Below are 26,909 nucleotides of genomic sequence, written 5' to 3'. Positions count from 1 at the left end.
TGAATTTAAAATCTAAAGTGGCATCTTCACACACCTATTTGATAACTTTAGTGTGACACAGATCAATAAACTGCCAATAAACTGTTTTCCACTCACAATCTTTAGTTTATGCCATTTATGATTCTGGCATCAGAAATCTTTGACTTATATTTCATTTCCCGGTGATAAATCAAAAGTCTCTTTGCATTTTCAGGGTTCTTGGTTCTGTTCGGACTGATGGAGGGCGCCGGTCACATCAACATTGCGATGATAGAAGATATCGGCACCAATGGGACGTCGCCATCAAAGACGAGTCCGGACTTTAACAGAACCAACCAGGCTTGTGGTTCCACTGTCAGCTTCCACAGCATCCAGTATAAAGTCCAAATGAGGAGCGGCTTCTTCTGCAAAGCCAAACCAAACCCAAAGGAGGTTCTGACGGACCTCAAGTAAGTTTGTTTATTAAATTAAATCATCATCAGAATGGTAAAGTAGGAGCAAAGCTTTTTTTGCTTTGTTTTTAGTCAATACATCCATAGTTTAGTTTAAATTTGTGACATTTTAGTTTTTTTTCAGTCATGTGTTTGTTAGCATATTTGGCAACATTTTATTTGAACCGTTTTAATGCAAAGCTGACAGTTTTAATGAAACTTTTAATGCAACTTTGCTTTAAAAGTGTCGTTATTTAGAGAATAATCATTATTCTCTAAATAATAACGACTGCAAAATCCCAATCCTGCAGTTGGGATTATTTAATAATCTTAAATAACAATGATTATTATTTAGAGAATAATCATTACTCAGTAAGCAATGACACTTTTAAAACAAAATTGCATTAAAAGTTGCATTAATGGTCAACTTTGCGTTAAAAGTATCAACTTTTCATTATTTTTTACATAAAAACTTTTCAAGCTGACATTTTTAATGCAGCTTTGCTTTAAAAATGTTATTATTTAGCGAATGATGGAAAGTTGACACTTTTTATTCACTTTTAATCCAACTTTTAATGCAACTATTCTTTGAAAGTTTTATTATGTACCAAATAATGCAAGGTTGACACTTTTAATGGACTTTGAATGCAACGTTGCATTAAAAGTGTCATTATTTACTGAATGACACTTTGTGACATAAACATTCATGAAGACGTCTTCGTGTTTATGACAATATCATGTCAGTCACAACTCCAAATAAAGTGTTACCAAATATCTAACAGTAGATTTTCAAAAAACTCAAAAGAATATTTTTCGTAAACCGTTGAGGTCACAGGAGTCGTCTTTCTGTTAGTCTGTCAAATTCGGGAGAAAAATTTCAGCTAATTATTTCTGACTAGACGTAGCAGCGTATTTTAATAACCCTTTCAAGTCAGTGAAATTATGGAGAACTTTAAGAACATTGTTCATGTCAATTCTGCAGGATTTGGCTCATTGTGTTGCTGAACAATAGTGAATGGACTCTTACAGTGGTTCCTCTCAGATGGTATTAACGGTTACTGACATTTCCCATGGAAGAATGAATAATTTCATAAGTGTTTTGACCTCCACCTGCCTCCCTGTTAATTATATTATATTAAGCATGGGTTCTTGCATATAATCTCTCTAATGCAGTAAAGAGCAGACTGCCAGGGAAACGAATTAAACAGCATCACGTGATTCATCTGCGGAGTTTGATTCAGTCTTATTTTTCTTTTTGTTTCACTGATTCTTTGTGACTTTTCTTTAAGAGCTTCAAAGGATTTGCTCTAGACTTTCTTCCCCCTCGATTGTTGCTCAGTAGGTTTTGCTTCCACCTTTCATGAGATATTGTTGCTTTTTGTAATCTAAAAAAAAGCTTCAATGGAGATTATTTATCTGCTTGTGAAGTTTCAGCTAAATGAATGAATCTACTACTGTTAGTCGCTGCTACAGTGTTTTTTATTTCATTTTCTTCCACCTGTTTATTTGTGTTTCAGTGGGATTATGAGGCCTGGCTTAAATGCTATTCTTGGACCAACTGGAAGTGGAAAATCTTCGTAAGTATTGATCGCTACTCTACGTTTAAAACGTTTACAGCAACTCTGAAAGGTGTCCTGGCAAAAATCAGGTTTATTTTAGCTCATCAATATGGATTAAGAATAAAATCTCAGGTTGTTTCATATGAAATCTGACATTCCAATTTTAATTACTTTTTTCCTCGCTTTCTTTTGTTAAAAAGAAATTTAAAATGGCAGAAAATATTTTGAAAAAATTGCTTTTATTTTAATTTAACTGACCAAATAAATACAAGCTGTAAAACATCTAAGGTTATAAAACAGGATGGTGAGCGATCTGATATCACTGAACTAAGGAAGCCCAAAGAGTGCAACAGTGAAAAAAACTATTAAAATCTTTCAATTTCTACACCAAATTTTTAGTAAAACGTGTGATATTAACATGTTATAACAATACATACTTTTCCTAAAGTTTTTTGGATATTCTGGCCGGGAGAAAAGATCCTTTGGGTTTATTAGGGGAAGTTCTTATCGACGAAGCGCCACAGCCTCCAAACTTCAAGTGTCTCTCTGGCTATGTGGTCCAGGTGAGTTTATCAAACACCTGCGCTTCCTTGTAAACTCAAAATAAACTTGGTGTTTATTGCTGTGTGGATGATGGTGTCTTGTTTCTAGGAAGATGTAGTCATGGGGACTCTCACCGTGAGGCAGAATCTAAGTTTTTCTGCAGCGCTTCGGCTTCCCGCCTCTGTGCCACAACGTGAGAAAGAAGCTCGAGTCGATCATCTTCTTAGGGAGCTGTGTCTCACCAAAGTGGCTGACGCTAAGGTAGAACATCAGAACCTCCTCAAATGAGTTATTAAAGCTGCAGAATGTAACTTATAATTTTTTAAAAATAGATGTTTTTTACATATCTGTTGAAAACATCTCCATGTTGTGACGTCACCTTCCTAAAATAATGGCCTAAATCAAGTCACCACCTCTTTTTTCCAAACAATGATTTAGGCAAAAAAGAAGAAGAAAAGATGCCATTATTTTAGGAAGGCGCTGATAAAACACAGATAATTTGTGAAAAGGTTGATCTCTTCCAGCTACTACAGTATTATTGTCTGAAGAACTGCATTGCTCCCAACCAAAAGTAACCAATCAGAGCCAGGAGGAGGATCTTAGCGCTGTCAATCATCCTGATGAACGCACTGTTAAATGTGCGAATGGTGGAGAAACAACTTACGGTGACTGGAAAACCATTTTCCCGCCACCATCAGTGGAACGAGCAGCGTAAACATGATTGATAGCGCTAAGACCCGCCTCCTGGATCTCATTGGTTGCTTCTAGTTAACATTGGGAGAAGTGGAAGAAGGCAGAGGAGCTTGATATTTTCAAAGATTATCTTTCTCATACTGTCACCATGTCGGGATAGTTTCAACAAATATGTAAAAATAATTTTTTATAAAAGTTGCAGACTGCAGTTTTAAGTGTTAATCTGTTTTTGCAGGTGGGCTCACAGCTGACCCGGGGAATCTCAGGAGGTGAGAGAAAGAGAACCAGCATTGGGATGGAGCTGATCATCGATCCTGCGGTTCTGTTTCTGGACGAACCGACCACGGGACTCGACGCCAGCACAGCCAACTCTGTCCTGCTGCTGCTCAAAAGGTGAACAAACCAACGTCTCCATTAATCACAGAACTGCGCAAACTGGAATTACAAAAAACATATTCTAGTCATAAAATTTTGACACGTTTGGCAAAAAAATATGGCTGTTAAATAAGTAGATTTTAACTTATTTAACAATTCATAAAGCAAATAAACTGCTTTATGAATTGTTTGTTAGCTGACGTAAATTGATTGCGGAAGGAAATAAATGTCACATCGAAAGGCTACTAAATATATTCATAAACACAAAAACAAAAGATATTATATCTATAATTTCAATATGTTTTAATTAGTTTTATAATGTAGTTCCAATTAGTAATAGTTTTCCCCATTAATTGCTGTTTTTTATTTATTTCAGTTAATGATAATGTTTTCTCAGTTTCAGTTTTTTTGTTAGTTTTCGTTAACTATATAAACATTGGTTGTACATTGTCACTGTAACGGTAAACTTTGAAATCTGACGCCTTGATATTGGGCCTCTGTCTCTTTAAGCACGGCAGATGTCACTGTCAGCAGTGGGGTGGAGGAAGTGGTTGTCCCGTCAGATCGTCAGTTCCCGAAACCACCCAAAAAAAGTTTGAGTAAAAAGCTTGTAAAATGACCCCGTTTGTTGAGACCGTGGGAGGGTTAAGAAACTCCTGCTCTTTCTGCCGTCAGCACATCATCACAACAACGTTCACTTTTACAAACTACTGAAGTAGTTTTTTTTATCAGGATGCCACTATGTGTGTTTGCTTCTATTTGTGGGAATGGAGAGTAACATGCTTGTGTTTATATTGCAGTGTGTGTTTACTGTGTGTACTCAGGATGGCCAGTCATGGTCGAACTATAATCATGTCCATCCACCAGCCGCGCTACTCCATCTACCGGCTGTTTGACACCCTGACTCTGTTGGTTGGTGGGAGAATGGTGTACCATGGACCAGCCTCCAACGCTTTGGACTACTTTACCAACATTGGTGACAATAGCTGCAATTCCATTACTAATCTTTGTCTATATTCTGATGATGTAAAAAAAAAACAAAAAAAAACAGAATTTTTAAATTCTCGTGTTTCCATTAAATGAGAAATTAAATGAAAATCACAAGTGATTAAGCTTGTTCACGTGATAAGTCATTAAAAATCATATTACATGATTTTTTAAAATATTCATAATTCAGCCATGCCACTAGAGCTCATCTTCTACCAGCCAATCAGAGGAGACGTCGCCGTCTTATTCAGCCGTTGGAGCAACAAGCCCCGCCTACTTGGAAGACGGCTACGTATGCACCATTTTGGGGAAATTGTAGTCACCTATTTTACAGAAGAGTTATGGATCAAACATGTTGGAATGAGACAACTTTTTATGAACTGTGTGACGCTGTAAGAGCTCTGGTGGATCCAGGTGTCCAAAAAAAAAAAAAACAGTCAACATTCTACTACTTCCTGTCGTTTTCTTTGGCGTTTCCGCCAGTAGTAACATCAAGCTGTTGCTCATGTGACTCATGTTTCCATCGCTGTTTTGCAAAATACATCCACTTCGATACGCCCAAAAAAACACTTAATGTAGTGCAATTTATTTTAAAATCCAAAATCTTGAGTCTTTTCTTGTTGTGTTTCCATTAAGCAAATTTATTTTCGTAATTTTAATTTGTGCGATTCTATAGTTAGTTGAAATGCAGCTAGTGATCTTGATGGAATCTCATCATATCTTTGTGGATTTGTTGCTGTTTTTGATTGATTCTATTGGGTTTGTTTTAATGTTCCAGGCTATCCATGTGAGCCTCACAACAACCCAGCCGACTTTTTCCTGGATGTTATAAATGGAGACTTCACGAAGCCAACAAAAGTTCACGACACAGCAGGTAAATTCATGTGAAAAAAACTTTATGTCTATGACAGCTGTCATTTTTAAGGACTTTCTTTTTGTATCCGTTCCTCTGTCAATAGTGAGCCAGAACTAATTACAGTCTTATTGTGAGTGAAAACAAAATGAAAACATCAGATTAAGGAGAAATATCTCCAGGAGATGGATTATGTCTGAAAGACGACTCTTTAAGAAATCATTATTTGCCAAGTTTGTTAACAAAAACAAGAAATTTGACTTTGGTTCCACTTTTCTCCCAATAAAGACATTCAAAATGTAGATATAAGCAGAAAATGGTGTCTTCATCTGCTGTGATGCAGTCTGATTCTTACTCTCGTCAGGAGATATTTTCAATACTTCAAAGCTTTTTTGCCTTGTGTACTCATGAATAGATCTGACTTTTGAGGAACTTGGTTCTACCAGGCAGAACATCGAGGAACGCCTTGTAGAAGAGTTCAAGAACAGCAGCTACTCTAGCGAAACACGAGCCGAGTTAAGGCGTATTCTCCAAACCAAGGAATGCGCATCGCAGATGAGGCCTCGCAGCATCACCTACCACACCTCCTTCCTTCACCAACTCCAATGGGTTTTTCAGAGAACCTTCCAGAACCTCATGTTGACTCCGCAAACGTCTGTGGCACAGGTGAACCTATTGATTCATAGTAATCATCTCATTTTTGTTTTTAAAACACCTTTAAAGAAAAAGAGTGCATACTGTATTTATCTCTGTTTATATCGTTATAATAAACTATGGGTTTTTCAGAGAAAGTTAGTCAGTCAAAGTTAGTTTTTTTTTTTAAAAAACAGCAATAATTTGGGCTATTTAGTCTGTCAAGAAAGCAAAATAATGGAAATTAATTTTTCAAAGTATTCATTAATTAATTAATGTAAGTCTCAAATTAAATATTTAATTAAAAAGCAAAATATTTATTTTGCAAACTTAATATTTACGCCTAAGCTATATTTGAAGCTAAATATTTAGCATCATGGTTAGCAAGCTAAATATTTCGTTTGAAGCTAAATTTGTGGTTTACAAATTACATAAATAGCTTCAAAAAATATTTAGCTTGCTAACTAAATATTTCATTTGATCTTCAAAGAAAATATTTAGCTAGAAAGGTAATTATTTTTGTTTGGAGGTAAATATGTGATTTAAAACCAAAAATATTTAGCTTCACATATTTAGCTCAGAGCTAATTATTTAGCTAACATGCAGATTCACTTAGGATGAGCTATTTAGGGGCAAAACAGATGTTTATCTTTGGATTTACATCTTCGGTGACTGCGTCAGCTCACTAGCATAAGCGCAAGTTTCAGGTTCGCACGACCCCGCTTTTATTTTGATAGTCCACTTCCTGTTATCGACAAGCTTTCAGCTAAGAGGTGAATATTTAGCTTCAAGCTAATTATTTAATTCCCCAATAAAATATTTAGTTTGAAGATAAATATTTAGTGTAGCTTGCAAGCTAAATCTATAGTTTGGAGCTAAATATTTAGCTTGCTAATTAAAATTTAGTTTGAAATTGTGACATTTATAAATACTTGAATAATGTAATGAAAATATGACTTTGAAAAATGAGCCCCCATTTTTCTCATTAACATTTTTATTGCTCTCGTTAGTCATTCTGGGGCAGTGAATTGCTGATAAAAGTCTCCTCACTTTAAGAATTATTAACAGCTAATTGGCCCTAAAGGAGTCAAAATAATCCCACCAGAGGTGCTCCAGGAGGCATGGGTGCTCTAATCGGCTTTGGCGACTGTTGTGACCCTGCTCCTGCCTCTTTGGGCTTGGATCTGAAGTGATATCATATCAGGCAAAAGCCCCTTTGGCCCGGATCTGGGAGTCGTCACATGATGGTGCCATGACCCGTCGCTCTACGCCGCCCTTGATTCCACATGAGGGACTGAGGAGAATGAGGTCAAAAAGCCTCAACCTCACTGACTTATCCGCTCACCCTGGGAACCTCTCGGTCCTGTCATGACCCGTAACTTGTTAGGCTTAAACTTGTATTGCTGTTAGCTCTTTTTGGTCATTTTTTCCTCATTCTACACTTAAATTTAAATACCAGACAAAAGTAATCTGAGTAATTACAAAGCGCAGTTTTCAGGTGATTTAATTTATTATTGGAAAAATACTATCTAAACCAACCTTGCCCTATATAAAGTAGCTACACCCCTCACTTCTACAGTTATGAATAAATTGATCGCTTTGATTTTTGGCTCAAATTCACTGGCCACATCCAAGCCTGATTACTTTTAGAGCAAGAAATAACTTGAAAAGAACCCGTCTGACAAGATGAAGTAGGATCAAATTGACACATTGATTTTACAGAATTAGAAAAAGATGAAGTGAATCAGGATCTGGTTTTGTCTTTTGTCGCCATCTCTTCTTCCGTCGTTTTGGGTTGCTAGGATACCAGCAGCTTTTTGACGTTGTCAGCTGTCGTCATTGTTTGTTCAATTAAAACTGAACACATGATTGCAGAAGCTTTCACTACATAATATAAAGAAAACCAAATGAAAGTCTTTTAAATATTTTGACCTGGAAGCAGATATAAACCAACTGCTAAAGCTTTAAAGCCTCCAGGAAAACCCTGTCCACAGAAATAACTTTCACTCTAGAACAGGTTCGGATGAATAGAACATTTAGCTTCCCCTAAACTAATTATTCTGTATAAATTATAAAACGCTAACTTACTTGACTGTTTGGTAAACGTTGAGTTGAATAAAGTTTTACATCTGTGTTGAAGTTTTGGTTATCAGCTGCTAAGAATTCTTCAAGCAATATATTCATGCTCTTATTTTGAAGTCAGTTTATGTAGGAGTTCTTTTTCCTGTAGCACTACAGGCAGTAGTAGTGTGATAGTAAACAGTTTAGAATCTACTGATGTCCTCTCAATATTCAGCTAATGTAAACAAAATATAATTTTGTAATTGCGGTGTTTTCATCAAAGCAACTCAATTAAAATCAGACGAGTAAGTTTGTTCTGCAATAAGTCATAAAAAAACATACCATGCCATGATCCTCCAACTGCTTCCTGTTGTCTTCTTCGTGGTTTGTCCAGTAGTAGCAGCTGTTGATCATATGATTCCTGTGATGGAAAAATGTTTCCATTCCAAATTTTGATACGGCCAAAAAAAATAAATAAGTAAAAATAATTTTTAAAAAACATCTCACCTTAGTGCCAAAATGTTTTTGAATTCATTTTTGAAATATCAAATTATGCAATTATGTGGTCAATGGAAACGCAGCTAAAGATGCTCAGTTGGTTTCAGGTTGGTTGAAATTAGCGCTTTAGCATTAGCTTCCACTATTTACTATGTTGCCATAGTGTTCATGATCCAACAATAAGAAAGACTGACTGGACAAAATAGCACTGACTGTAGAGAGTTCTAAGACCAAAACCACTTCTGAGAAACATAAAGATCCGTTTCATATTTCCCAGAAGACACCATGATGGTCACCCAAACTTTAGCGGAAATATTCTGTGGACTCATGAGACAAAAGTGGGACTTTCTGGAAGGTCTTGGTGTCATCTGGTGTAAAACTAACACATGATGTTCTTTCAGAAGAGAATAATAACAGTCATGTTCTGGGGCTTTTCTGCTTTCAGTAGCTGATGGAACCATGGATTTTGGTCTCTTTCTGTTTTCAGGTGGGAGTCAACATTTTCCTTGCCCTCGTTGTAGGAGCCATTTTCTTTGCAGTCCAAGATGATCAGAGTGGTCTTCAAAACAGGTCAGAAAAGCAAATAACTTCGAGAGAGTCTGCAGAGAATCAGGTTTAGGCTTTCCTCACGATTCCTATTTACAGAGACTCTTCACAGTCACTCAGAAATGCAGAAAAGGCAGTTCATGGAGAGGATTCACTCTGGATTTATAGTAACTGTTTTGCACCAGATATGTTAAATCAGCAAATAAGTATTTAAAACTGCAGTTGCAATAAACACAAGACATATAAATAATGTAATACTTGTTTGAAGTTTTCACATATGGTTTTTGACTCTGATAAAGTAGAAATGTCCAAGTTAGTTTCTAATTGTGACATCCCATCTGGTGCCCCCTTGTGGTCACAGCACATTATTTTCTGCAAATTTAATAAATTTAAAAGATTAAAACTACAAACAATGCTACAAAATATGTAACGAAATATTTAATTTTATATTATTTTTCTCACTTCTATTTACTATTGAATAATTATAGCATTCATTTTGAATAAATGCTGATTTTTTAAATTTTAATAGGCAATGAGTTCTGTTGCGAAAAATTTATCTAATGTTGAATATACTATCAGATAAAAATTTTCCACCACAATCCCTTTTTTTGATAAGAAAATATGCAATTTTTAAAAATATTCCATCAAATGTTATTTTATCTTCAGAGTTAAGGTTTTGAGCAGCAGGAAGTCTCTTTCTGTCTTTTTCTCATCAGAAACTTTTCCATTTCTTGCTAGAGGAGCAAAAATAACTTGATAACTTTTACCAGCAGCCAATCAGAAAAGACGAGCATGGCTAATAAAGTTTTCCTGAATTTCCTCTCTGTGGGGCAATAAAGGCTACTTCTATTTTCTGTCTCTATCTTCAATTAGTTATTTTAACTTTTATTTTATAATAATAACTGAGAAATAGATTACATTCATAAAAAAATATTTTCCATTTTCTTCCTCATCTTTCCCCCCATCCTAGCGCTTCCTGGCGGCCCTCACTATGAAAAACTCTGACCTAGACAATAAAACCTTTGGAAAAGTAGAGATTTGTTCCAGAAAGAGATCCGTTCTGGTTTGTTGTTCCCTGCAGGATGGGCGCGCTCTTCTTCATCACGACCAACCAGTGTTTCAGCACCGTGTCTGCAGCCGAGCTCTTCATCACAGAGAGGAACCTGTTTGTGTATGTCGTCCTGCAGGAAGACAAAATGCCTGTGGCTGAAAGTTTTGGACTCTTAAAATCTGCCATCTTGTCACAGGCATGAGTACATCAGTGGCTACTACAGAGTATCTGTGTACTTCCTATCTAAAATCCTCTGTGACCTCGCCATGCGAACCGTCACCTCTGTTATCTTCAGCGCCGTCGTCTACTTTTTGATTGGTAAAAATGTTCTTGATCAGCAGATCCCTGTTGTTTCTGAAGGAAAACTTAGACGATGTCCTGTCTCCTCAGGGCTGAAGTCCACAGTGGAAGCTTTTCTCATCTTCACGTTCACAGTGACCCTGGTGGCCTACACGGCCACAGCCATGACCATGGCCATCTCAGCCGATCAGAGCGTCGTCGCTCTCGCCAACATCTTCATGACCATAACGTTTGTCTTCATGATGGTGAGAATACTGTCAATGTTTGATTAAAACAAGCCACTGTTTAACCACTTTCCTGAAAATTTGAGGGCTGGAACTAACAAATATTTTAGTAATTGATTATTGACCATTAATCATACGTATATTCGGGTAAAAACTTGCACATTTTACATATTTTTAATTTTATTACTTAGGCTTATTTATGCATAATATAACTCAATCCCTTTAAAAATAAAAATAAAAAAACACTTTCCTGAAAACATTAGGGCTGCAACTAACGATTGTTTTAGCGTTTGATTAATCAATTATTCTGACGATTAATCAGATTTCAAAAATGGCACATTGAACTTTTTTTTTTTTAACCACCTGAGCCATTTTTATAAAGTACTAGAAATGCATCAATAGATGCACATACAATAACTAAATTGTTTAAAAAAACACTTTCCTGATCATTTTAGGGCCGCATCTAATGATTATTTTGGTAATTGATTAATTCATTATTTTGACGATTAGTCGGATAAAAAATGGCACATTCCACATATTTTTCAATAAAACAATTAAAACTTTTTCTACCTGGTCTGCAGGTACCAAGTTGTGTCCAAATTGGGCCGTTGCTATTTTATAGAACTCTGTCAGGATTTGGGTGACGTATTGAGAAAATGAGGATATTTTAGAGGAGCTTCAGCCTGTCTGCTGTGGAAAAGCGTCCTGAAAGTCTCTGCATGTTGATCTGTGTTTGCAGATTTTCTCCGGTCTGCTGGTGAACCTTCCCAGCATTGTGGACTGGCTGGCTTGGCTGAAGTACTTCAGCATTCCTCGATACGGCTTCGCAGTAAGTGTGAACAGAGGAAACCCAATTTTAAACATTTTCATGTTTGACACGTTTACTAAGTGTAGTGTTGCTCAGAGTTAATCAGAGTGAAGTACACACGTTATATAATCATGTTAATATATCGCTGTAGATAGAAACTGTCAATCATTTGCATATTTTGCTAAATATTTAAATATATTTCATGAATATATATTGTATAATACATGTATCATATATGTAATGTGTAAACACATACATGATCTATGCTTATGTAGAAAAATATAAACATTATATATTTTCCAATATAATGCAATGTTTTTGTTTTGTATATGCAGTTACATCTCAACTGTGAGACAGAAATCTAAGATTAAATCTGGAAAATTATCTTGTATGATTTTTAATAATTAATTTAGTTTTCGGGGTTTTTTGCTAGAAATAAGTGCTTGATACAATTCTGGTTCTGGTTTTCATACACTCCTTCATACAGATGTTCATCAGCTGTGTTTCCATTTACCATAAAACTGTGTAAATTGGAATTACGGAAATAAGTTAGCTTTTAAGGAAGCATGCAAATTTTGAAAAAAAAAATAACACCTTGTTTTTAGGTTAAATGTTTTGGCGCTAGAATGAAATGGTGAAATGGTTTTTCAGCCGTATTGAAATGTATTTCACAAAACTGCAATGGCAGCAATTTTTTAGCGTCACGAGTCACATGATTGACAGCCAGATGTTACTACTGGCAGAAACGAGAAAGAAAGGAAGAAAGAAAGGAAGGAAGGAAGAAAGAAAGACGACAGGAAGTAGTAGGAGAATGATGGTTTGTTTATGTTTTCTTTATTTTACACCAGAGCTCTCACAGTTCATAAAAAGTTGTATATCATTCTAACGTGTTGAATCCATAGCTCTTCTGTAAAATCACCATCTACAATTTCCCCAAAACACCACAAACATGGCGGCTCCCAAGTAAGCAGGACTTGTTGCTCCAGCCCCTGAATAAGCCATAGACATCTCCTCTGATTGGCTGATAAATGAAAGCTCATGTAACTGTTTACATCCATTGCCACCACGATTTTTAATAAGTGAACAAACTTATTTTAATTTCATTTCTTATATAATGCAAACACCGCAGTTGCAAAATGGTGTTTTTTCAACATTAGAGGAATATTGTCTAAGATTTGCTCACATCTGTAATGAAAACTCAGCCAGTTTCCAGTACAAGGAGCTCTCACAGTTAGAGCTTCCCTCAGTTCATGTCTAACTGAGGGAAGGAGGTTGTTGAGCAAAATCTTATGTTCAACTACAACAGAAAAAATAAAAAATAAAAATCAGGAAGGAGCCAAACCCCTTTTCACACCTCTGTATGATATGTAAGTGTGTTTGAGGTTTTTTTTCTTGAGTTTTCTTTTTTTCTTGATATCAATGTCATCCACATTCAGGCCTTGAAGATCAACGAGTTTGTGGGTTTGAATTTCTGCGAGGAGCCGCCGATCCAGAACGCCAACATGTCTGCAACAACGGCGGGCTGCGGTGTGAGCGCAGCGGGCCAGATGTGAGTAAACCTTCCTGGATCACAAATCCTCCTCTGATCTAGTTACCAAGCAGAGCCGTGTTCCTCCAGGTGTACAGGTGAGCAGTACCTGGACTACCTGGGGATAGAGTACAGCTCCTGGGGATTGTGGGAAAACCACGTGGCGTTGACCGTTATGATGGTCGTGTTCCTCTTCGTCGCCTACCTGAAACTGCGCTACATCAGGAAGTTCACCTGAATTAATCTGTAACATTTTAAGATTTATACTCTCTTATACGTGAGCATCCCTTTCCCATAAAGAAACGATAAATAAAATGCTTGGCTCTGTCCGAACGTCTGGAAAGTTAGAAATTACATCTAAAGAGAATAATGTGTCAACATGGAGGAAAACTACTCATAATTTAAAGTAAACAAACACTGCTGGATTTCACTCTGACCAGCAGATTCTGGAAAATCGTAGATTTTAGAAGATCTGCATTTTTTCTGGCTATAAAGTTCTGTGAAAAAGTATTTACATCATTTTCTGCTTCTGATTTTTTATGTTACAGTTTTTCTTTTTAAGATAATCAATCGAATAATGACAGAGTGTTATGAAAAAAATGTAACTCTTAGAGTTGCTTTTGAACCATAATAAATGGGATATTGACCAACATATTTGATGTGTATTGATGATTTTGATGATGGAACTCCATAAAATGTAATGTTACTGGTTTCTCTAATTAGTGACTGTATTGTGTTTTTATGACTTTTATTTTTGTGTTTTATGATGTAAAGCACTTTGAACTGCCTTGTCGCTGAAATGTGCTGTAACAATAAACTTGATTGATTGACTGATTGAAATCACAAGAATAAAGCCATGATACTGGACGAGAATGAAGTGATATTATGAGAATAAAGTCGTAACATTACGAGCATAAAGTCGTAATAATACGAGAGTAAAGTTGTATGACAAATCCATCACATATAGGCGATGAAAAATGATATGATTAGCTTTCTAACTCCAGTTTGAATCATTCCAAAGAAATAAAAGTTATGAGCTTGTTGAACATGAATAAAAATCAGACTTTTTTTTCTTATTAAGATTTATTTGGCAATACAGATTAAAAACAAAAAGATTGTCAATCAAGAGAGATTTTAAGGCAATAAAAATAAATGCACAGGCTTCCTGTGAACACTGTTCGCACTCCAAGTTGAAGTTTGTTTTAAGTTACAATATGTATCATAATGAAATCATAAGCTGATTAACTCAAAGCTTAGGTGATGAGCAGAGGCTGAGTAAATATGACATGTTGTGTAACTGTGATGTGTGGCCGCAGCATTAAAAAGCAGGTGGGTATTTTCCATACACAGAATATGCCTGCAGTTAAACTTCATCATCTTCTCTCATCAGGATAAAGCTTTTTGATTGGACAGATTCTGTCTCTAGCAAATTAAACACCTTCAGGAGCAAATTTTCTCTGAAAACTCTCCATGTTTTTGTTGTTGTTTTTTTTACTATTCCAGGAGTTTTCCCAGTAGTGTCTTTCCGGATCGGGGTAATTCTGAACTTGTCGGGTGTTTAGACGTGGACGGCTCCGTTTGAGCTGACATCGAGGCCGTCCACGGACAGGGAGGATGGAGGACGGGCCCGCGGGCCGACCGGAGTGTGGCTGACCTGTGAACCCAAGTCGTCTGACTCCCAGCGCTCCAGCTCCTCCCTCACCAGTCGCTCCGTCTGCTCCCTGTGGACGTCCGTGTCGCGGCCCAAACGCTCGTCCTGAAAGGAAAATTCCGTTAAGTATGGCTGAAATGATTAATCAAATTAATCATGATTAACTGACTATTGGAATAATTGTCTATAATAATTAGCCTGTAAATATATTCTACACAGAACTCGTCAAGTGGCAGTTTTAGCTTCACCTGGTTCAATTTCTGTAAAAAAAAAAAAAGTCTATTGAGTAGAGCTAAGACGATTAATCACGATTAATTGTTTACTGAAATAATCATCGATTAATTGTTAACTGCACAGACTCAAAAAAAGGACATTTGCTGAAAGAACAACACACATAGAGCTGTAAAAAGAGGAGCTGAATTGTTTATTTACTTGTATATTTTCATTATTTTTAACATTTTACAAAATAGGATTAAGTGATTTAAAAAAAAAAAATCTGCAGAATGTGCCAGTTTTAAAAAAATCAAATTACTTATTAAATTAATTACAAAAATAATAATTTGCTGCAGCTCTACTATGACGTTGTACATTTTCTGTTCAAAGCTCCCATTTGTACCCGATCTAAGACATTTATACGTTTCAGGAAAATAAATTAAAAGCCGAACTTAAAGTTTACAAAACAACCAAGTAAGGTAGTGCTTCAGAATTTATCCAAAAAATTCATTTAAGGGAAGTTAAGAGTGCAAAATGTTTACAGAGTTAGCAAAAATGCTCAAATGCAAAGCAAAAAAATTTAGTTCCACTATCAACGCATTAGCATAAGATTTGTTTGTCAAAAGGTTTGTTTTTTGGGGCTATTTTTCTAAAATGAGGAGCCTGAAGTATCCAACATAATCTGGAGCTTCTCACCTCCATGACTCCGTCCAGCAGCCGGCCCAACACGTCTTTTCTTTTCAGCTTAGCTCGCTCCATTCCCTCCAGCTTCACTATGACAGCGTCGATCTTCGACACGATGCTGCCGATGGAGTGCTCCATCCGGTCCACTCGCCTCACCAGACTGGCACAAAGGAAACAGAGACGTCTAGAAAACCCAAAGGATCCAGATTCCGTTTGTGTTTTTATGAAACGGCATCAAGACTCTGACGTAATCAAATGGTTTTAGTTTTAGGAAACACGCTTGTCACCATTATCACTATCAATACCAATCAATAAAGGAGAACCTCAGGGCTCCGTTGTTGGATAACTCTGACTTGGTCAAATCATCTCCTCATATCCGCCTATATTACATTTCTATGTTGATGACACAAATCTATTTCAACTCTAAAGACTGATTTAAAGCCTGAATGTGTGCAACTCTTCTTTAAAACTCTTTGATCTGGTTCCAAAAGGATTGAGAATCTTTTAGAAACAGGCAGGCGATCCTTCTGTCGAAGCCTTGCTTTCATCTCTGGTTTGTCTTCTGATTCTTCACTAAATTCAAGTTTTTCCCCCCTGAAAACCAACTCTGGGTTCCCTCATGAATGCCTTCTTTAGGGTTGAAACGATTAATCAGATTGATCATGATGAATCAATTAGTGAAATAATCATCAACTAATTTTCTAATCGATTCATCATTAACCGGAGTATAAAGCCATTTGCTTAAAGAACAACAGAGCAGTGTTTAAGCCAGCGGGAGGACTGATGTGCATACACTTGAAGCTCTTCGTTTGAGACGCCGCCTGAGCTGCTGCCGCGCCGACGGGAACTGTGACCCGAGTCTTCGTCATCGTCCTCCTCCGAGTCGTCCTGTGTGCGAGGGAAGCTGCGCCCGCTGCTGGGTCGGGTCAGCGAATTTCGCTCCAGCTCCAAGTCCTCCTAGCATATGAGCAGAAACACACTGAGCGTCTGCATGACAAAAACACAAAATCTTACCAGGTACTTTTGGTCTAGTTTCTGCTGCAAATACACTTGAAATGAGGCAAAACTAACTTACCAGTAACTGTTCAGTAACATATACGAACTTGTCTTAAGTCAAGTAATTTCTTAATGCTGATGAAAAACTACTGGTACTATGGCAGATTATTTCACTTATATCATGGGAAAAATATCTTGTTATAAGCTAAATAATCTCCCAATGGAACAAGAATTTTTTCATCAATACAAAGAAATATTTACTTAAGCCTAGCTTGCTGAAAAGTTACTTGTTAGTTTTTTTCTAATTTCAAGTGTAATAAGATATTTGCACTTGAAACTAGACCAAAACTACTTGATAAGATTTTGTGTTTATGCAGAGTGTTTTTGTTTTTCCTCATCCCAAAGGAAGGAGTCGTGCGCTTCATCACTCACTCTCTCTTTCTCCAAGTCGTCTCTCATCTGCTGGTGTTCGTGCTCCGTCAGCTCCGGGTCGCCGTCCTGATCGTATTTAGCAAAGATGGCCTGAATCTCTGCGTCTGTGTGGCCTTTTCTGAACCAGATAAAAACACAGAACCCGAGTGACAAGCTGTATGCATGCAGAACCTAGCGTCACTGCTGTGAGGTTCTCAGTCACCCTTTCAGATCCTGACGCAGCTCATCAAAGTTCATTTTACTGCTCGCTTGTTGCAAACCACTGGAGATTTCGTCCACCGGCGTTTTCTTCAGTCTTAACTTCATCAAAGCTTTGTTGCAGCCCTGCAGGGAGGAAACAAACTGAATTACATCTTTAAATAAGATGTAATTCTACAAAAAAAAACTACAAGCTTTTTTGTAGTTTGTAACTTTCCATTAACCTCACCGGTTCCTTTTCATCTTCAGTGTCCCACTTATTCAGCAATTCAGTCATTAGCTTTCCATTGACCATAGAATTGCACAAATTGGAATTATGAAATTAAATTTGCTTAATAGAAGCACGTCAATTTTGAAAAGACTCAGTTTTTGGAGTTAATATGAAGTGGTTCTTCGGCTGCATTAAAATGATTGAATTCTGCAAAACTGCAATGGAAATTTTTTTCACATCACACGAGTCACATGTGTAACAGTCACATGTAGTAATAGGATGTTTCTACTGGTGGAAATGACAAAGAAGATGACAGGAAGTAGTTGGGGGATCATGGCACAGAATGTTTTTTAATGATTTATTATATTCACGTGTGAATTTAATTGCATTTCTTACTTAATGAAAACACTGCAATCATAAAATTAGGTTTTTTCAACATTAGTGGAATATCAACAAAGTTATGCACACATTTGTAGAGGAAATGCAGATAATGTTCTCATTATCTATGTCACTCTGTCGTATTTAGTTTATTAGTATTGTTGCAAAGGTCTTGCCATATCTGTTAATTCCTTTGTATGTATTATTTTTTCAGTAATTATTTTACCTTTCCATACACAAGTAAAAAAACAAAACAAACAAAAACCCACAATTCTGAAAAAACAAAAGACAAACATCATGATAAAACTAATACAAAGATACTGTATCTTGCATTTGTGCTAGAAACAGGTGCTTAAAATAAAACGTTCCTTTAAATAATGAAATAAATGTGTGTTTTCGTTTGATACCTTCTTGATGAGGTCAGTCATTTCCATCTCACACCTCTGCTGGGACATGTCTGCCTTCACCTCAGAGTAGGTGTCATTGATGATAGCCAGGAACATGTTCTGTACGGACAAAAATGTTTTGGTTTTGCCGCTCTTACAGTAGTATGTTAAAGCCATGTGTAACCTTCACTTACCATTAATATAAAGAAAATAAAGAAGACAAATGTTGTAAAGTAAACAGGTCCGAGCACTGGGTTTGACTCCTCAATCTCTGAGAAGCCAAAGTCTCCCAGAATGATGCGGAACTGAGTGAATCTACGCAAAACACAAAACATTACACCTTAATAGAACATAAACATATCTCAAATGAAATGTAGGCTGGATTTGTGAGATGAAACTGTTTTTCTTACACGCTGGCTTGGAAAGTGCTGAAATCATTGACTTGTGTCCCAAACACCAAGTAGGCGAGCTGAGCATACGCCAGGAAGATGATGAAGAACATGATGGCGAACCCTGTGAGGTCTTTGGCGCAGCGGGACATGGTGGTGGACAGCTGACTCATGGTCTTATTGAAGTTGATGAACTTAAACAGCTGGTGGAGGTGAAGAACGTGACGTTAGAATAAGGAAAGCACTGATCAACCTTTTTCACTTCCGATACCGATATCTGTGGTTTGGTATATCAGCCAATACAGATCCAGTACAGAAAAACAGTGTTGAATTAATCTAAAGTGTTTCTGTTTTTAATGCAGACGTAAATGTACTGACTTACAAATTCATTTGATAACTCTGTACACTTAAATAAACAAATAACTTAAGTTTGGTCAAACATGTAAAAACAAAACAACTTTAATTTGTTCAGACAAAAACAACCGATCTAAAATAAATAATAAAGAAAATGGCAAAAACAACAGGTTTTTGGTCAAACAAGTAAAATATAAACTGCAACAAAAAAAATTTCCAAACGGTGCAGAAAATGCTATTAGGTATTCAAATTAAAATAAATCAGACGTGCAGCATAAAAATTTATTCAAAATTCCTAGTCCTAAGAATCTGAAATAATTAAAAATGCCCAAAAATCAATTTTAGTCTGCTTTTTTTTTTTGTAAATTTATATTTTGAATAGTTATTTTTAATTTTAAAAAAAGCCAAGCAGCTAAGCTGGCCTCAGAATTCAAATTTGAGAATTTTATGCACAAACCTATTTTTTGTTTAAATATAAACTGATGGAATTTGATGCAGTATGGATCCTTATAAAAAAAAATTTAATAAATGTTTGATTAGTTTACACTGTATTTCTTCTAGTCTCATAATTTAAACAAAATCTCTGGACTGAACAGAAAAACTGGTTATTTGATCAAATCATGACCCTAAAAATTGGACACACATTGTCACCGATACTCAATCTCTAACATTTCTTTAAAATAAATATGGGGACTGGTACAGATACTAATATCAAATCAGTGTATTTTCAGTTAATATGGACATTTTTAGAGTAAAACTGAATTGCAGGAGGAGGATTTGTACCTTGACCCAAGAGAAAAACACAATAACAGCTGCCAGGTTGTTGAACTGGACCTGGAGGCTGGCCAGAGGCTCAAAGCTGGGATGAGCTGTGTAGTTCTCCAACAGCCCACTCAGCAAGTTTCGGGCCATGGCTGTTCTGGTTATGTTCATAATAATAGCCACAATGCTCAACTACAATGAAAATAAAATAATAAAATTGCATTAATATGATTTCAACTGGATTAATTTCTAAGATGAACCTTTGATACGCACCACTACGATCAGAACGTCAAGACAGTTCCACATGCTCTTGAAGTAGTGCAGTCGGTGAATGTGGACTTCCAGCACTTCCTCCACAACGTAGTAGAGGATGAAGAGGCAGAAGGCCACCTCACACATGCCCACAAAGTAGTCCCAGCTGGACACGTATCGGATCAGACGCACCGTCTGGAAGTGCCAGGAGGTCACAGCCCCTCCGGTAGCCGGGAACTCCACCAGCAACCTGATGGACCCGGACATTCAGGTTCATTTCATGTTGGATCATTCTAGACACACTGCAAAACCATCTATTGAGCTTATAAATGTTCAGTAATAAATGTTACTGAACATTTATTTGTAAGTTAGTTTTATCTTATTTCATGTATACTAATATACTTGCACTAGTCTAGACCATCAATACTTGGTAAGATTTTGTGTTTTTGCAGTGTAGATACAAATAAACTTGATTGACTGATTGATTGACAGGCCTGGACATTATGACTGAAAAACTTATCATGAAATAAGCATTTCACATCAGTCGATATTGTTAATTGTTGATTATTTTTTCTGTTGGAGATATCTGAATTTCTACCAGACTGGTGGCATGACCCTTCCTGTTTGATCCATTTTCATTCCACGCTATTGTTTTTTTATTTTTAAGCAGTTATGAGTGGTGAAACCTGAAACTGCTGCTGCGCAAGTTACCCAACAGGTTGTGGCTTGGTAACCAAAGAATGAGGGAGTTGCTAGGTAACCAAAGAATGAGTGAGTTAGTTGATGCCACCAACTTGCTTAACTCGCTTTAGTCGTTAAGCAAAGTCTGCCTACATCTCCCAGAATGCTGCGCAGTTCTGGATCAAAGTTCGGTGAATATTCCATATACTGAATACTGAATATACTATTGGACGTGTTATCTATTTATACTGATCATGTGTCTATCATGATATATATTGCCATTGATTTATTGTACAGCCCTACTTCTATACAGATACAGTATAACGCAACCTAAGAGTGCAACTCTAAACATTTTTATAATGTAGATTTTAGCATGAATTCCCTTTAATGGGGTTCATTTTTACAGGGTTTCTGTAGGTTTCACCAACTCAAACTTAAGACTTTTTAACACCTTTTTAAGAGTGCTATGAATGCAATTTAAGACCTGTATTCATGCAGTCTGATAGCACTTTGTATGATGCATTCATTGATTGGAAAAAAGATTATATATTTGCATTTCTGACCGACGAGTCACCTGTCTGGAGCACTCAAGCTGAAAATCGGGCGATTCTGATCAGTTTTCTCTGTGTATCTCTAGTTCAGACTGATGAATGTTACCTGCCAATGCAGAATAGATTTATATTTCCATTGTAGACTGAGAAGTCAAGGAAGACGGCTCTGGTGCCTCTGTCCAGCCATAGGTGGTCTTTCAGGAACTGCAGACGGTTGGATGACTCCTCTTTTGTTTGAGACAAGTCCAGGTAGTAGCCTCCACCTCCATATTTAGACACCTGCCCCCAGTGACTGCTGCTATTCATCTCACTCTCTGTGGTGTACACCCACCTGTCACACATCCAGAAAAAAAATATATTTAGGACACAGTCATGCATTCAAAAGTCTAAATTTGAACAAATGTTTAATTTTAATGCAGTATTTTGCATTAACTAACGCTGTTCCATTCTTTGGACCAAAGGGGGCGGTGTCCTCGTTGCTGGGGGTGTATATGTTATAGCAGTCCTGGACCTCGTCCCTCAGGTCCTCGTGGACAGAGCAGGACTCATTGCGGACCTTGACCTGCCGGAGCCGCGGTACGCCGAGGAGGAGATTCTCATAGAAGATGAAGCTCTGATTCTCTGGCAGGCTGTTGTTGTTGTACCAAACGTCCCAGTACATCCCACCAAGGAAGGGCCCCTGTGTGAACTGGAAGGGCAAAATCCCAGTTTTTAATGCACACCGTGTCAGAAAGGGTAGTTTAGATGCATAACTTGGTGGAAAAATATTTACTTATTTATTAAATTACTTTAAAAAATAAAAATGAAATGTAAAATATAAAGATAATTAAATGAAATAAAATTTAAAATAGAAATAGAAAAAAAATTATTTAATTATAACAAATAAACACAAATATCTATAAAAATAAAATGTAAAATAAGATGAAAACATAAAAAAATGGAAAATGATTTCAGTAAAAAAAAGACCATTTTCAAAAATTTTAAAACATCTATTTATTTAATCAGAAGAATAAATTAAAAAAATATAAAAAATTAAAACAACAAATAAAAAATTCAAATATGGAAAAATATGTGATTATTTAATTTAAAAATTCAATATAAAAAACATTAATTTTATTGTAAAAAAGAAAGAAAATATAAAATAAAAAGATAAAACACCATTTAAAACATAATGGAAAAGGATTGATTTATTTAATTATATAAAATTCAAAAATAATGACAAATTTAAATAAAATATAAGATAACAAGATAAAAAAATTTAAATATCATTTTAAAAACTTGAAAAAACATTTATTTAATTATAAAGAGTAGGAGAAATAAAAACTGTAAAATAAAATAAATTAAAAAGATTAATTAATTTTTTTTTTAAAGATTTTGAAAATACATTCAAGAGTATGGAGAAACATTTATTTATTGCATTATTAAAAAATAAAGATATAAAGAAATGAAAATAAAATAAATGATTTGAAAAAAACCTTCCAGAAGTCCTCCATGGTGGAGAGGCTCCTAAATGTAGTTTGGTCCCCAGGAGACAGCGGCGTGTCCAGGAATAGCTGAGACATAACTTTGGTGTAATAGTACATGTTGGAGTTCACCATCCCATACGTCACTGCACAGCACAATCCAGACAAACAGCAATGATGGCACAAGTTAGCATGTTGTTAATCACGTTAGCTTTACACACCGGGAATTAAAACACAGGACATTTTCTTCCAGTTTTAGGTTTTTATGTTTTCGGACGGAACAAAAACAAAACATGAAAAACATCAGGGAAGAAAATTATGTGGCAATATTTAACAAATATCATATCATGCAAAGGCAAATACTGAAGGAATGTAAACTTCTGATTCTGAAGATGTCAATTAATAAATCTAAAATAAACTCTCTCTCTCAGTTTTGTTGCATTTAGGAAATATGAATAATTTTGGTAATTCTAATTGACTTAAAACGAGAGAAGTTATTCTGAATTAACTTCAGACAGGGAGAAAAAAATGGTGTTTGTGTCTCTTTATTTGCTGTATGTAAAGTTCTGGTTTCAAACTGAGTAAAATCTCGAATCTAAGCTTTGATGCAGTGAGAGTCTGACAGCAGCGTTCATAGTCGGAGAAAACTAAATGGTCCAGTTCATTTCCTGATCCACCCAAAACCACAGAGTGAGACTTTTTCACTGCAGTAAAAAGAAAAAAAACGAACTTTAGCATTAGCTTTTTATTCACACGTTAGTCACAAATGATATTTTTCCCCATCTAATAACTAAGTACTTTGGTTTTTGCACTGTTGTTGAAATTGAATCCCCCTGAAAAACGTTGGAAACTGGATAAATTCCTGCCAAACTAATTAGAGTAACAGCTGGAAAAATGTTGGGGGGTTTTCAGCTTCAGGGGCAGAGCCAGAGTTTAAGAAGCCTAAGAGAGGAATCTCTGCAGCAAAGTTTGAAATTTGAAAGATTGTGTTTTGTTTACTTACAAACGCAAACAGTGATGAGGAAGCCAACATATGTGAGCATTTCCCTCAAGACGTTTCTGAGGTAGCGTTCTCTGCTGCTGTCGCTGTCCTCCATCAGCTCAGTTCCCCACAGAACTGCAGAGGAGACAATTAAAACGTACATCACCACATTAACAGAGAATAATATACAATATGTTCTGCTTTAACATATTATTGCAAAGCTCCAGGTTTCCAAAAATGTGATTATTACACCACAGATTTGGCATTTTACTCTCAACACACCTAAAGTAAATCACTATTGGCACCTTGGTAAAATAAAACTTTTGTCTGACAAAGACTAACAAAAAAACAACTGAAACTGAGAAAACATTTTCGTTAACTGAAATAAATAAAATATGCAATTAATGGGAAAGAACTACCTAACTGGAACTATATCATGCATTTAGAAAACTAACTAAAACATACTGAAATTGTAGATGTAATATCCTTTGTTTTTGTTTACTATTTATTAGCCTTGTGAGCTGATGTGAAATTCATTTTATTTTTTTCCCCGCACAAGCCGTTTACATCGCTGTCGGCAAAAAAAATGGCAACAGCAAAAGTTGGTATAAAACACCAGAGTCAGTTGGTTGTTCAACAATAACTAAATATACTAACTAATAAATACTAGCAAACACACTCTAATTAAAACTAACTGAATGAGGTGGATTAGCAATGCTTGCTAACAGTTGATGTTGTCAACTAGAACATTTGACTTATTGTCTCTGCTTCCTGGATATTGAGCTGTTAGCATGTTGTGACAGTAATTAGACTGTCATACAGTAGTCTTTAGTCAGAGGCCTCTGGATTCATTGCAACACTGACTGCTACTGGACATTCTTCCTACCAACAGCATCACCATCCAGATACTTGGATGAAATACGTTATGCCAAAATTTAATTTCCCTTTGGGGAAAATAAACTATTTTTGAATTGAATTGAATTTGAATATTCCAACTTAAAAGACTTGAAATGTTTCTGTAATGTGCCTTGGGATGACAATTGAGATGACATTTATATTTAATGCTATATAAATTAACTGAATTGAATTGAACTGTCAAAATACCAGAGGAAACATACAAAAAGTTGTTCAGCAACTAAAAGAAATTTATTTGCTGTAACACCAACAAAGAATTTTTGATTAAATACTTGGAATGGTGTAAATATTCTTTACAAGCCATTTTTATTACAATATAATAAAATGCATGCTCCTTTTACATTCTTCTGTTATATTTTCAGACATGCCTGTCTCCTTTCTTTTTATAAATAAACTTGTTGGTTAAATAAAAAATTAATTTAATGTAAGAAAATGTAATGGCAAATAACAATGGAGCCTCAGGTTGCATCATAAAAAACACTTACAATAAGAGATCATGGTTGACATTTCTGATGTTTTAAACTGTAGTATGCATGTTAGAACAACAAGAAGATCCTTAAAATGTTTATTTTTATTATCTTTATAAACTTTAAATCTCATTTTTAACAGCTTAAACATTTTTAAGCTGCAGAAAATGTTACTTTTTTAAAAAAGTTCATCATGACTTACTTCTGATTTTCTGCAGAATCTGCTTCAGACAGCTGCGGTGCTCATGTCTGTCCTGCTGCCGGGCGTTGATGGTTGGGGTCGGGGTCGGGTAGAGTCCTCCTCGGGGGATCTGGGCGCTGCTGCCCCCGCGGTTGTAGCTGCTGCTGCTGCCGCTGGAGGCCGTGGACACCGACCTTCTCCCGGGACTCGCTTGAGGCCAGTCCGCCTCCATGATCTCTTCCTCCGGCTCGAACACCGGGTTGTCGCGGCTCCACGCCTGCCTGGACTGTGGAGACGGGGTGCCTATCACCCCTCCGAGACCCAGGTCTTGGTGCTGGATGTTCTCCATCTCTATCCCCTCGCTGGAGTCCGGTCCTTGGGCCGACCTGCCGGACTGGCTCTGGGGTCTGACTCGAGACGAACTCATGGTGGTCCGGTTATCTGCTCCGAACGGTTCCGACCATCGGAAAGTGAACGGTTATCCCCCAAAACGAGGATAAAAATCTAAAACTACAAGGACTGATAGATTAGGAGTATCTGACATAAAATTAAGTAATTTATCTATAAAATATACCGATTATTAGACGAGTTTAAGTAAAGACTTTACATCGCTGCTGGTCCAGTAAGACCCGTTTGAAAACTTTCTTCAACCCAGTCTCAGAGAAACAATATATTTGGTTTAAAATAGTTCCCAAAAAGTGGATAAAGTAGTTTAAAAGAACCGCGAAACTGGTCCCAATAATTAAAAAGTCGTGTTTAAGTGAAAAAGCGGAGATGTTTTTCTTGTCCGGGGACAGCCATCTTGTTCTTCTTGGACCGTTCCCCCAAAATTTCTCCTCTTTTTTTCCGCCTCTCCTTCGTCCCGGACTCAGATTTCACATGAAGTCATGGCGTCGAAGAGGAGGATGGAAAAACTCTCAGCGGAAAAAGCCTTTTTTAATATATTATCCGTTTAAAACATCTGGAAGTAATAACTACAGTATTGTATGATTATTTATCCCGTCTATGAACGTTGAGCTGTTTTTTTGGATCTTGCGGGCCAAAATACTGTTGAAAAAAAGGAATACAAATCAAATGCATTTACATTCTTCCGGATTTTATTGTATAAGTTTAAAACTACTTTGAAATTTGATAGAAATACATCCTTAACATCTGTTTTGGTTAGGCGTTGCCCTGGTAACAGGCTCATTTCAATGTTAAAGCAGTGGTGTTCAAACTTTCAATTGGAATTCAGTTCATTTCAAAAATAATTTTAAAATTAAATATCAAAACTCATTTCATTGACATATCTTCAAAGAGCCATTGTGGGTAGTGATGCTGAGGAAGGAAAGACTTCCAGTAGCAGTCAGTCTTGCAATGAATCTGCAGAGGCCTCTGACTGAAGACTGTTTCTGTTCCAATTTGCTCTTTTTGTTGACGTTTGTTCAGCTTTCTTTCTGGGCTAAAGACATTACATGTTTGGACAATTGTTCCTTATGTTTTTGAATGATGTATATGTCTTTGCTACTACTTTTTTGTACTTTTCAGATAGTTGTTAGGATGCGTAACTATGGCAATGAGGTCTGTTTTTGCTTTTTACAACTTTTGAGCAGTTGAAAGCTCAAATAATACCTAGACTTTAACACCAAATCCCATCAGAGTTAAAAAGGGGGGTTCATATAAGAGGAGAGAGAAAAGGATGAAGTTCGAACCAT

The 26,909-nt window shown here is 36.3% G+C and overlaps 2 protein-coding genes across 3 annotated transcripts; one reads left to right on the top strand and one right to left on the bottom strand.

The window, feature by feature from the left end:
- The first annotated feature begins 216 nt into the window (after nucleotides 1–216).
- Nucleotides 217–13,721, top strand: LOC102231925 (ATP-binding cassette sub-family G member 2-like). Its single transcript, XM_023334355.1, has 15 exons — nucleotides 217–428; nucleotides 1,928–1,987; nucleotides 2,418–2,532; nucleotides 2,621–2,773; nucleotides 3,441–3,598; nucleotides 4,405–4,556; nucleotides 5,346–5,441; nucleotides 5,836–6,086; nucleotides 9,100–9,182; nucleotides 10,240–10,329; nucleotides 10,406–10,527; nucleotides 10,600–10,754; nucleotides 11,473–11,562; nucleotides 12,978–13,090; nucleotides 13,160–13,721. Exons 1-15 carry the CDS (start codon nucleotides 217–219, stop codon nucleotides 13,305–13,307), a joined length of 1,998 nt encoding a protein of 665 aa, XP_023190123.1. The 3' UTR covers nucleotides 13,308–13,721.
- A 418-nt stretch (nucleotides 13,722–14,139) lies between these two features.
- Nucleotides 14,140–26,079, bottom strand: pkd2 (polycystin 2, transient receptor potential cation channel). 2 transcript variants are annotated; one of them, XM_023334354.1, is made up of 15 exons: nucleotides 25,237–26,079; nucleotides 23,674–23,787; nucleotides 22,683–22,816; nucleotides 21,645–21,895; nucleotides 21,314–21,538; nucleotides 19,997–20,225; nucleotides 19,745–19,915; nucleotides 18,629–18,810; nucleotides 18,413–18,533; nucleotides 18,240–18,338; nucleotides 17,248–17,369; nucleotides 17,046–17,163; nucleotides 16,411–16,571; nucleotides 15,630–15,777; nucleotides 14,140–14,825 (listed from the first exon to the last, which is right to left on the bottom strand). In XM_023334354.1, the coding sequence occupies exons 1-15, from the start codon at nucleotides 25,640–25,642 to the stop codon at nucleotides 14,628–14,630; spliced, it is 2,679 nt and encodes an 892-aa protein (XP_023190122.1). In that variant the 5' UTR covers nucleotides 25,643–26,079; the 3' UTR covers nucleotides 14,140–14,627. The 2 variants fall into 2 exon arrangements, with proteins under 2 accessions (XP_023190122.1, XP_005797652.1); XM_005797595.3 differs by having other exon boundaries at nucleotides 16,411–16,574; nucleotides 25,237–26,078.
- Between the last annotated feature and the right edge of the window lie 830 nt (nucleotides 26,080–26,909).

Source organism: Xiphophorus maculatus, chromosome 5 (genome assembly GCF_002775205.1).
Source record: "Xiphophorus maculatus strain JP 163 A chromosome 5, X_maculatus-5.0-male, whole genome shotgun sequence".
NCBI lineage: Eukaryota > Metazoa > Chordata > Actinopteri > Cyprinodontiformes > Poeciliidae > Xiphophorus > Xiphophorus maculatus.
This window is presented reverse-complemented; position numbering and strand designations above follow the sequence as displayed.